At 40.2% G+C, this 11,298-nt stretch overlaps 1 protein-coding gene across 1 annotated transcript in view; it reads left to right on the forward strand.

The window, feature by feature from the left end:
* Positions 1-9,369, forward strand: part of GPC5 (glypican 5) — a 226,181-nt gene extending 216,812 nt beyond the window's left edge. The window contains exons 4-5 of the mRNA XM_073347708.2: positions 1,119-1,249; positions 9,140-9,369. Coding sequence (XP_073203809.2) covers positions 1,119-1,249; positions 9,140-9,284 — 276 coding nt within the window. The 3' untranslated portion in view covers positions 9,285-9,369. The remainder of the gene's footprint in view (positions 1-1,118; positions 1,250-9,139) is intronic.
* Positions 9,370-11,298: the final 1,929 nt, after the last annotated feature.

Consider the following 11,298-nt stretch of genomic DNA (forward strand, 5'->3'; position numbering starts at 1 on the left):
AAGGTACAGGACTATGAGTCTAATTAATATCTTGTCTAGGGTGTGACCCTTAGTTTGGAGCATCTCCTATTTAATACATATATATATTGCCATGATTTGTACCTCAGTGACTAATAGGAATAATGTAATATAATGGTGAACTGATAGCCTCTTTAATACAAAAGTTATAACATAGTGCCAAATATTACTAAAAGAAAATGTGGGTTCATATTATTATTTATTATATTTGTATTGCTGTAGCATCTAGTTGCCCTAGTCAAGGACCCCATTGTGCTAGGCACTGTACAAACATAGAACAAGCAAGCAAATACACAAAAAAAAGATGGTCTTTACCCCAAGAAGTTTACAATCTAACTGTAAGTCAAGAGACAACAGATGGATAAAGATAGATGGTCGAGGACAAGGAGACAATATTGGTCAGCATGATAGGCAGTTGTCTCAGCATATGTATTTATATCTGTTTGTCAGAGACAGATATGTAAGTTTCTTGGTATTAATAGAATTTATTATCTGAACTAGATGTAATTAAACTTACATTTTGCATGACAGCAATGCAAGTCTCCATCCTAGTAACTGTTCAGAATGTGATATAGTAACTGTACTGAACATGCTACATTGATCCAATCATAAAGGAATCACTAAGCTTTTACACATTTTTACTTGATGTACATAAAGGAAAAGTAAGATTAAGTTGCTGTCTCCAGCATTCAGCAGGTTCCTTAATTACTTTAACTATCTGTATAACACTGAAACTCCCAGATGTGAAGGTCTCTCGGGAAAACTGCAGTTAATTAAATACATATTGGCGAGTCCTGGCTTCTTGAGGACACTCTGGTATCTCATTCCTTCTTTGTGTCTCACCATTTGTATTTATAGTGGAAGCAGCTAACAACCTTGTTTGCTGAATTGGGTACATGAAATATGGATAGTAGGTTTGACCAGTCCCATACTCATCGAAACTCTGGCCAACCTTTCTAATATGGCCATGGGGTCTGTCCCTCATTCTTAATAAAATCAGAGTTAAAATCAAAGTTAAACTAAGAGGTAGGTTATTGTACTATTGTAAACTGGTGGCATTATTTATTTATTTTTCCCCATATGCCTTTTATTGTCTTTAGGTAAACAAGATATGTGGTCATCCTGTGAGAAAGCTGACACTCTCCCCCAGTTATTCTGATCAGAACAAAGATAATCAAGGGATGAAGATGTCTGCAAGAGACCATGAAGAAACACTGGCCAACAGAAGAAAGTAAGACATTAGTTTTACAGCCAGAAAGAAAGAAGAAAGTAAGCCATTAATTTTACAACAGAATAGATTGTATTCAATATAACGAAATGCATTAGTAGAGAATAAGAGATTGAAAAGAATGCAGCTTTACATTTCAATGGTACTACATGCTCTATTACATTTGTAAAATGTAGTCATTTTATAAGACCTAGATTTTTGTTTACTGAAATAATGGATGAATGGGCAGGGACATTTACTGTGGTTTAAAGCATTTAGAAGATTTGACAGTGCTTCTAAAACATCAGCTATATCTGAGTGGGTATTAATGTGTGTGTGTGTGAGAGAAAGAGAGAGAGAGAGAGAGCCTGCATAATATAGTTTAATTGGCATAGCAATGTGGATTACCAAATGTGTCAAAACGATTGTCCCTTTTAAAGTCCCTATTTAGCCTATTTGTATGATGAGGCTAGTGCTGAACTGATCAGAAATAGGAGAGGGAATGGGTTTGTTCTCACATACTCTCCTTTCTAGTGCACTAAATGCAATAACTGAGAACCTAGGGCTAAATCCAGAAGTCCTTACTCAGGCTAAAGTCCTATTTATGACTATGGGGCTTATGTGTATGTAACCCTAAGTTAAAATAAAGTAGAGACTTCAGGATTTGACCCTTAATTATGACTGGTGCAGAATGATTACTCCTCTTCCTCCTGCAAAGAGTAGCGGTAGTATTGTAGACAAAGCCCTGGCTGGGATGATTTAATTCGGGATTGGTCCTGCTTTGAGCAGGGGGTTGGACTAGATGACCTCCTGAGGTCCCTTCCAACCCTGATATTCTATGATTCTATGATTCTATTGCAGTAGCACCTAGAGGCCACAGACAGGCTATCAAAGTATCATAGGAGGAGCCCCATTGTGCGTGGTTTTACACAAACACACACAAAAAAACCCCACAGCTCCTGCCCTAAAGAGCCTACAGTCTGTAAATGTAGCAGTAGGTAGGTGGACAACCCCTACTACTGGCTGTGTTGTCTTGTGGGTTCATAAGGAGGAGACAGCATCTGGAGTCTAAGGAGTAAAGCTTTATTAGAACTAAATGGTTACATAAGACGAAGAAGAGCCATATGGTCCTAGCTGCTTCCAACAAGTTCTCACAAGCATGTGCTCTGTTCTTAAATACTCTTAACACTGGCATGCATGCAGTGATGTTCCCCTCTGGTGTTATCTGGACCGGTGATCTGCTAGGTCACTCCAATCCTTGACTCTGGGAACCAGCCTTACCCTGCTCTGCTGTAGAACCCCCACTCCCGGGCTGTTCATGCACAGTTCTGGCAAGTAAGCTGCTCCCAGCTACTTGCAGCCAAATGACACTAGCCAATATCACTTTAACGTGCCTTGTGTGGTCGCAGTGCAGCACTGGGAGAGAGCTCTCCCAGCGCTCTAAAAAAACCACCTCCACGAGGGGCACAGCTACCAGCGCTGGGATTGCAGCTACCAGCACTGGTGCACTGTCTACACTGACACTTTATAGCGCTGAAACTTGCTGCACTCAGGGGGGTGTTTTTTCACACCCCAGAGCCAGAAAGTTGCAGCACAGTAAATTGCCAATGTAGACAAGCCCAAGGCCTAACAGATTCTTTTGTTGATGCCTAGGCCAGCATCCTTTGTTCCTGTGAGGCTGGGCTGGGTTTGTCCCATATTTGCCCCAATGAGTTGTGAACTGCCTCTCTGTTCTTGGAGAGTTTTTTGCCTGGGCTTGCTTTAAGCCATGAGGATAACTATATACATGAAATTATAATGTATAACATTACTGTAACAATTACTATAACAACCATGCTCAGTGCATCATGAGCCTTCCAGAGACATCAACATGACAAACTTTGCATTGGATACCACACAATCATTTTATAAAGATTAACATGGGAGTGTAGGGTGTTCCCCAGAGGTACAGAGGGTCACCCACACACACACACACACACACGGAAAATATCCAGATTTTTTATTTCTTTTAGGAAGTGTCTGCTGAAATCATAGGTGAATCTTTTACTTTGGCATCTTTTCCCTTTTCCCTCAGTTTGCCCTGAGAAAGGAAGTGGGAGCCAGTAGGAGGTGTTATTTCCATTTCTGGTTCCTGGAGAAGAGAAGGCACCTACAGGCTTAGCTGGCAGGCCAAGCTGCTGCCAGCCTCAAAGTGTTCTGGGTAGTGATGAGAGAAAGCAGAGCTTGAGAAGAAGGCCTTGCTGGTATTTGTATTTTGTGTGAGGAGAAAGAGATGCAGAGCAACTGGCTGCTTCAGGTAGTATAGGATCCCCTCTATTGCTTTTTGCAGGACATTGATTAGGTTGCTGCTTGCAATCTGCTCTTTCTCATTTTGCGTCTTAGGCAAGGCACACAATTCCTGGCTGTTTCCCCTAACAGTGACCCTAAGGGATACTACTGTATATTCCCTAGAATGTCATTTAAGCAAGGGTCAGTGAATTGAGTGAGAGTTACTGGTTCTCACAACAATATCCGTATTATTGTATTGATAGAGAAGTAGGAAATGTAATTAAATTCTGATGCATTTCTCAACTCAAGCTAATTTTGTTGAGAACCTGTGCATCCTTTCAAGTGCTGAGATACCACAATGACAGGCACAGTTTAAGAACCTGAACTGAATAGAATAAAATAGTACTGTGGTAACTTTTCTTATAAGAGCCACCACTGTTACTTGACATAAGTCCACTATTTATTACCTGTTTTTTTTTAAAGCATTATTAACATGTCAGGATTTTCTCTTTGTGTGTGAACAGTCACCTAGTTTCTAACTGTAATTAGATGGGAAACTCTCAAACATTTCATTGTGTGCACCACAACTTAACAGAGATTGTCTTGCGGACCACCTTACTTCCCATCCGCTACCACGTGAACTACCTCCTATCATAGTCATGAGAATATGATATTCCCATGGCAATAACAGCAGTTGCTTACATGGAAATGTTATATCAGTAAAGTATATTTAAAAAACTGTTTTGCAGTTGCTCCCATCTCTGCAGGGAACTCCTGTTTCCTATCCTCCTGTGTACTTATGGCTACTTGTAGAGCAGCTGAGACAGTTCATTTTCATTGTCTTCAGCTGCTTTTTGCAGACTTTGGCTGAGGGCTAGTGTTATGGCTAGTATTGGATCAATGTCCTAGGTATCATTAATAACAGGTATTTTAAAATCTTTACTAGTGTTGTAGTTTCCTAACAGTGCTTTTGATACTGAATAATCCCGAGGTAAATAAAGCATAATTTACTAACCATAAAGCTGAATATTAACATATTTTCTAAACAATTTGCTTTATATCTTTACCACTAAACATGTATAGCAGCTACATGTTACAGAGTGGTAAGGGACGAAAACAGTCAAAAATGAACATTTCCACAGCTTTTTCAAATAAACAGATAAGAAAGGTCTGTAGCTTCTGCTAACTATGATTACACATTTGTACTCAGCTGCCTATAATGATGTCTTGTCTAGAAAAAGATGATTCAAAAACTGACATTTAAACCCTGTGCTCTTCTGCCTGTTTTGGTGAGACATCTAGAGAAGTTGAAATCCATTATTATTTCTGTATTAAGTGACGCTTTGCCTCAGGACATATTTACTAATACACTGAAAAATTGTCCTTTCTCAACAACTTGTCAAAAATACACTAAAAGCTGTGTACATTTCCATTTCTGTATTGTGCATGGATTGATTGTGGTGCATTTCCTATTATGACAATTATGTCAGTGAAGCCAGACACTCACTGTGCTCTGGAATGAACTCACATAGAAGAATGATAAAGACAAAAACACCACATCACTCAGGGGCGAACACTTTTGACAGAATGAAAAGTATCTGACCTCTCAGTCCTCATCCTCAAAGGAATCCTGCACAACGCCTTCAAAAGATGAGTCAGGGATCTTATGCCAGGTCTACACTTCAGAATTAGTCAACGTAACTTAAGTTGACTTATCATAAACTGCTGTAATTAAATCGCTTGTGCATGTTCACACAACACTCCTTGTGTCAGCAAAGTGCTTCCACAGTTGGTGCTCTCACATCAACAGAGAGAGCAGTGCATCATAGGTAGCTATCCCAGTGTACAAATTGCCATCTTCTGCTGCTAGCAGTTCTGTGAATGTGTCGCAGTACATCATGGGGGCGGGCTCACCATCCCATGATGCAATTTTTTCTGTCCCATTATTCTTTGGGATTCCAACTACGTTTTGTGCGGTTTTTCAGCTGCCCCTGTAAACTTTGTGCCTGTCATCTCTGCCTGAAAACATGGATCCTGTGCTGCTCTCCAGTCTTGTGATGAGCCTTATGAACATAACGTGGCTGATCCTGCAATATTTGATGAGCTGTGAATCTGTTCAGGAATCCATGGTCCCTGCCCTGCTGTGTGTCCTGGAAAGAACATTTTAGATTGATGTTGGCATTCACAAAGCAGCTGCACATGGTGGACTGTCGCTGTTGGGCTCAGGGTTTCCAGACCAGCCTTTCTGTTGCTTACTTCTGGATTCCCCAAATGTTAACCTATATTGTCTCTTTCTGCAAGGTGAAAGGAGGGGGCCCGCCCTAGTGAAATTGCCAAGATTTACCAGAGATTTCTCTATGCCTTTCAAGAAACCTTTTAGAACAGACTAGATCTGTTCTCCCTTGGGAGAAAATGGATACAGCCCTTTGCTCAAAAGATTCACACCAAGGCAGTTATTTTCCAAAACGAAGTGTTTTCTTTATTTAGTGTAATTAATCTTCCCTAGTACAGTTAATCTAAACCTGAATTAAAACATAAACATAAATCCCTTAGCACAGGTATACAAGTTAAAGTACTGAAGACTGTAATGTCATACAGTTGAAAAGGCTCAAGTGATTATGTTCTGCACATGTTGATCAGTCATATGTAGGACACAGACAGCAATCTTAATAAACTCTAAGCTTTATACATAGTAAGTAACATGAACATACTCACCACAGACAGTCATCTTTATTATCCCAAGCATACACATTCATTAACCATATTTCTATTCTATGACTAGCATGCTTATTCTCTATAGTCTTCCTCCATCTGCTATATCTTAAGGATCCCTTTCTGCTCTGTCCCAGCATCCCGTGGCTATTGCCGTCACTCTGTGGATGCCTCTGCTGCAGGTTCTGATTTCTTTGCTCTTTTAGGTTTCTTCTGATCTCTTCTGGGTCTTCTTCTCCCGCTCCTATCTTGACTAATTTTTGCCTGCCTGCTCTCTGCCTTATATATAGTTTTTGGCCTGTTCTGATTGGCTTATTTTTCAATCCTAGTATTAGCATATCTATCCTCCAATCACCTTCAGACCACTTCCGATTGGTCCATACTTATAGACCAATCATTCCTGCTGAATCTATGGTGACCTTCACATGTTTTTGGACTGAGTATGCCTGACTAACCCTTCACAATGGAAAAGTGTGTGGCAATAGCTATGTGGAAGTTGGCAACTCCAGACTGCTACCAGTCAGTTGCAAATCAATTTGGAGTTGGGAAGTCTGCCATGAGCACTTACTGGAGCTCCCCTTCTCTGCTTCAGGCACGCCAGAGCTGGACTGCTTGAAGTAGAGTCAAAAAGAGGTCCTGGCTTCTCATGCCACCGGATGTCCCTCTCGCCTATCCCCCATCCTTCTCCAACTCAACCTCCTCATCCACCATTTCATTCATGGGGTTGTCTCTGGGGCTACTGGAGACAGCGGCCAGTGAAGTATCCATGGGGCTTTTGGCCGTGGAGGTGCCACTCCTTGTAAAAGTGGCATGTTTTCAGTGCCACACCAGAGTGAGAGTTGGCCTCCCTTATTTTCTGGTATACCTGCCTCAGCTCCTTGATCTTAGCACAGCACTGCTGCATGTCTCTTTTGTGCCCCTTCTCCTCCATGCCAAAAGCAATCTGCTTGTAGGTTTAATGGTCCTACAGCTGGATCAGAGCTGTGATTGCACAGACTCTTCTCCCCACAGACCCAATGGATCCAGCAGCTTCAGAGTACTCCAGGTGGGAGCTCATTTGCTGTGGGAAGCTGCCATGGTCAGCTGGGAAGATTCTATGTGGCTTCTCCACACGGAGCAAACAGGAAGTAGAATTTCAAAAATTCCTGCGGTTTTAAAGGAGGAGTGCATGCCTCTGTAGCTGGCTGCAGGGCTGTGGAGTTGAAACTGCTGACTAGAGTGGTTATGATGGTCCTTGTGATACACCTAGAGGCTGCCTAGGACAACATAAGTAAGTGCCGTGTCTACACTGACACTGTGTTGCTCTAACTTCGTTGCAAAAAGCTCTGTGCCGCTGGTCAAGGTGGTTTTATGATCTCAGCATCGCAGGGGAGTTAAATTGGTGGGAGGAACATTGCAGTGTGTACACCTCCATTGTTTTGTTGACAAAACTGTGTTGTGTAGGCAAGACCTAAAATTAATAACTTCACTAGACACTAAAAATCATGGTCTTAATAAATGATTTCAGAGTAGCAACTGTGTTAGTCTGTATTCGCAAAAAAGAAAAGGAGTACTTATGGCACCTTAGAGACTAACAAATTTATTTGAGCATAAGCTTTCATGAGCTACAGCTCACTTCATTGGATGCATTCAGTGGAAAATACAGTGGGGAGATTTATATACATAGAGAACATGAAACAATGGGTGTTACCATACACACTGTAACAAGAGAGTGATCACTTCAGGTGAGCTATTACCAATGGGGAAGCTGGGGGAAACCTTTTGTAGTGATAATCAAGGTGGGCCATTTCCAACAGTTAACAAGAACGTCTGAGGAACAATGGAGCATGGAGGGGGGGAATAAACATGGGGAAATAGTTTTACTTTGTGTAATGACCCATCCACTCCCAGTCTCTATTCAAGCCTAAGTTAATTGTATCCAGTTTGCAAATTAATTCCAATTCAGCAGTCTCTCATTGGAGTCTGTTTTTGAAGTTTTTTTGTTGAAGAATTGCAACTTTTAGGTCTGTAATCGAGTGACCAAAGAGATTGAAGTGTTCTCCAACTGGTTTTTGAACGTTATAATTCTTGACATCTGATTTGTGTTCATTTATTCTTTTACGTAGAGACTGTCCAGTTTGACCAATGTACATGGCAGAGGGGCATTGCTGGCACATGATGGCATATATCACATTGGTAGATGTGCAGATGAATGAGCCTACATATTTATATTTTCACAGCAGGTATAGGTCTTCCATTGAGAGATTTTCATTACACTAGCAAATAGTTTATAAAAATGAATATCATAGTCCAGTTACCAATTAAGTCCAGTAATTTAATAGGTATTTATTGTTTTATTTCAGTACAGAATCTGTCCCCAGTTCTAGGCACCTTGACAATTATTTAAAATGAGTACATAAAATAATACTCCAACAGCATAACGTGCCACAAAAATTGAAATAAATTATCCAAACAGTAATTTAAACAGCCAAAAAATACTACCTCTACCCTAAACCTGTCTTACCCAAAACTTCATCTGCCCCATGAACCACAACCAATAGATAGTCTTTGTATAATAGTTTGAAGTCAGTAAAGAGGTACTGGATATTCAGCACTTCTGAAAATCAGGCCACTTATGTAGGTGGCTACGTATTGGAGTTAGGAGCTTACCTTTAGACATACATTTTTGGAAATATTAGCTTATTGGTACACATGTAGTGTTGCCTCCCATAGCACTCATCTGTGATTTGGTTTGACTTTCAATGATTGAGTAGTATTTCTTTCAAAGCAACTAATGTATCTGAAAAGGATATTGATGAATTGATTAATAAATGAGAGCCAATAGAGTGACAAAAAGTGGCACATTCTTTGATTTCTTGTAACAATGTGGCAGTTTGATTGCTCATTTTTATTAATTGATTATGTTAATTATTTTACCTGTGTTTGTTTTGGTAGAGAATTTATGAACAGTCTACGGCTGTACAAGACATTCTATGGAGGTCTGGCTGATCAGCTGTGTATCAATGAGTTAGCAGCTGCTGATGGACTAGCATGTTGGAATGGTGAAGATGTTGTAAAAAGGTACTTTTTCATTCTGTGATCTATAAGAGCACTTTTATATATTTTTCAGAGTTATTTTTTTCTCCAAAATTCTTTCCTGATGGAGTAACATTAAATATTATTCTCTCCCCTGCCCTCCCGCACGCTGTTCCTCAGACGTTCTTGTTAACTGCTGGAAATGGCCCACCTTGATTATCACTACAAAAGGTCCCCCCCCCACCCCACCACCGCTCTCCTGCTGGTAATAGCTCACCTTACCTGATCACTCTCGTTACAGTGTGTATGATAACACCCATTGTTTCATGTTCTCTGTGTATATAAATCTCCCCACTGTATTTTCCACTGAATGCATCCGATGAAGTGACCTGTAACTCACAAAAGCTTATACTCAAATAAATTTGTTAGTCTCTAAGGTGCCACAAGTCCTCCTTTTCTTTTTATTAAATATTTGTACTTTGGTTAAGAACCATTGCTTCAGGAAAATCTTCCCCTCTATCAAGCTTAAAATCTGTCCACATCTGTTTTGAGAAAATACGAGGCTTAGTGGTCCTCCAACATTTTGAGCTCCCCATTTCTGAAGCTCACCTGGCTGGTACTTGTGTTGGCTATTGAGAAAAGGTAGGTTTAACATTTGCAAAATTAAGTCAGAGGCAGGGGAACAGGATTTTTGTTTGAGAATGTGAAAGTTCAAAGCTGGTATGTTTAAATGTTCCCTTTAGTATTAACAGCATGGCAACAAACTTCAGCCATTCCCTTTAGTATTAACAGCATGGCAACAAACTTCATTTAAAACTTTATCTGATTGTAAGGAATAAAATAATCCTTAATGAATGTGGTTTCTCATGAGAATGCTAAAAGTTAAGATACTAAGATAAACTGTTTTAAAGGTCAAACAAATAAATTATTGAACAGTGGATTGAGAGCAGTTATTCACTTGCAATGTTACAGAACTGATCTTAGCAAACTACCAAGCTCCTGGAAGTAAACTTTGGAACCAATATATTTCACAGTTCACAAAACAAAAGCATTTTGGATGACAAGAAGGTTTTCAGGAAGCTATAGTTAATTACTTGTGCTCTGTTCTTTCAGTTCCCAAAACAGGCATAATTTTGAACAGAAATTATTGGGGGGACTTTGGGGCTGTAGCACTAGCTAATTCATTATAACTATTGTTTGTCAGTATCTTCTGTTTTTAATACCAAGCTGAGCTAGTACAAAGCGGAGTGACATTATCTTTTTATCTCTATATCCAAAGTCTATATGTGATGTCTTGTTCAGGTCACCCAGAACGGTGTTACCACTCTTCTTCAGCAAGAGTGAGCTTTGCTGCTGCTAAACTGTGTGTCAGCATCCTGACACATGTGCATGTCTGTCTTGCCAGCAAAGTACTCAGGACTTTGACAGTCCCAACCTTGACTTGCAGGTAACAGTCAGTGAGCTCCAATTCCTGTGTTCCCCAGATACGTCTTTCTACAGTGTCCAGGCCTCTCACTGGATGCTCACAGACATTATTAAGTTCTCTGCCTCCAAAGAGATGGAGGACTCACCAGCCTGTTAGCTCAGCTGAGGACATTACCCTTCAGTTTAATAACAGAGCACTGAGAAGGTTTTGTAATAAAACAAGCATAAGTTTATTAACAAAGGACAAATATTTAAGTAGTAATAAGTAAGAACAAAAGACACATATGTTTATCAGTAAAACAACACAAAACACACTTTCTAGTGACTAAAACTTAACTTCAGCAAGTTACAGGCTTTGTCTAAGCAGGTTTCTCACCTATAATCAGTTCCAGCTACTCTTCATTTTCAGGGCAAAAGGGTCCACTTTTTATGAGCTCAAAGGGCTCCCCACCTTTGTCCCTTGGTGATGGATGCCAAAATGGCTTTCTCTTTCTGCTTATATTTCCTAAAGTCTATTGTCTCTGTTTCAAGAGTCAGGAAGGCTTCTTGGGAGTGTGCAGGCACCGTCCCCTGCTGTGAGTGTTAAGTGGTCTTCCCCCATATTTGTTTAGCTTGGTGGCTTCATTTACCTTACATGTAGATATACTTTTCAT

The sequence above is a fragment of the Lepidochelys kempii genome, chromosome 1 (assembly GCF_965140285.1).
Source record: "Lepidochelys kempii isolate rLepKem1 chromosome 1, rLepKem1.hap1, whole genome shotgun sequence".
Taxonomy (NCBI): domain Eukaryota; kingdom Metazoa; phylum Chordata; order Testudines; family Cheloniidae; genus Lepidochelys; species Lepidochelys kempii.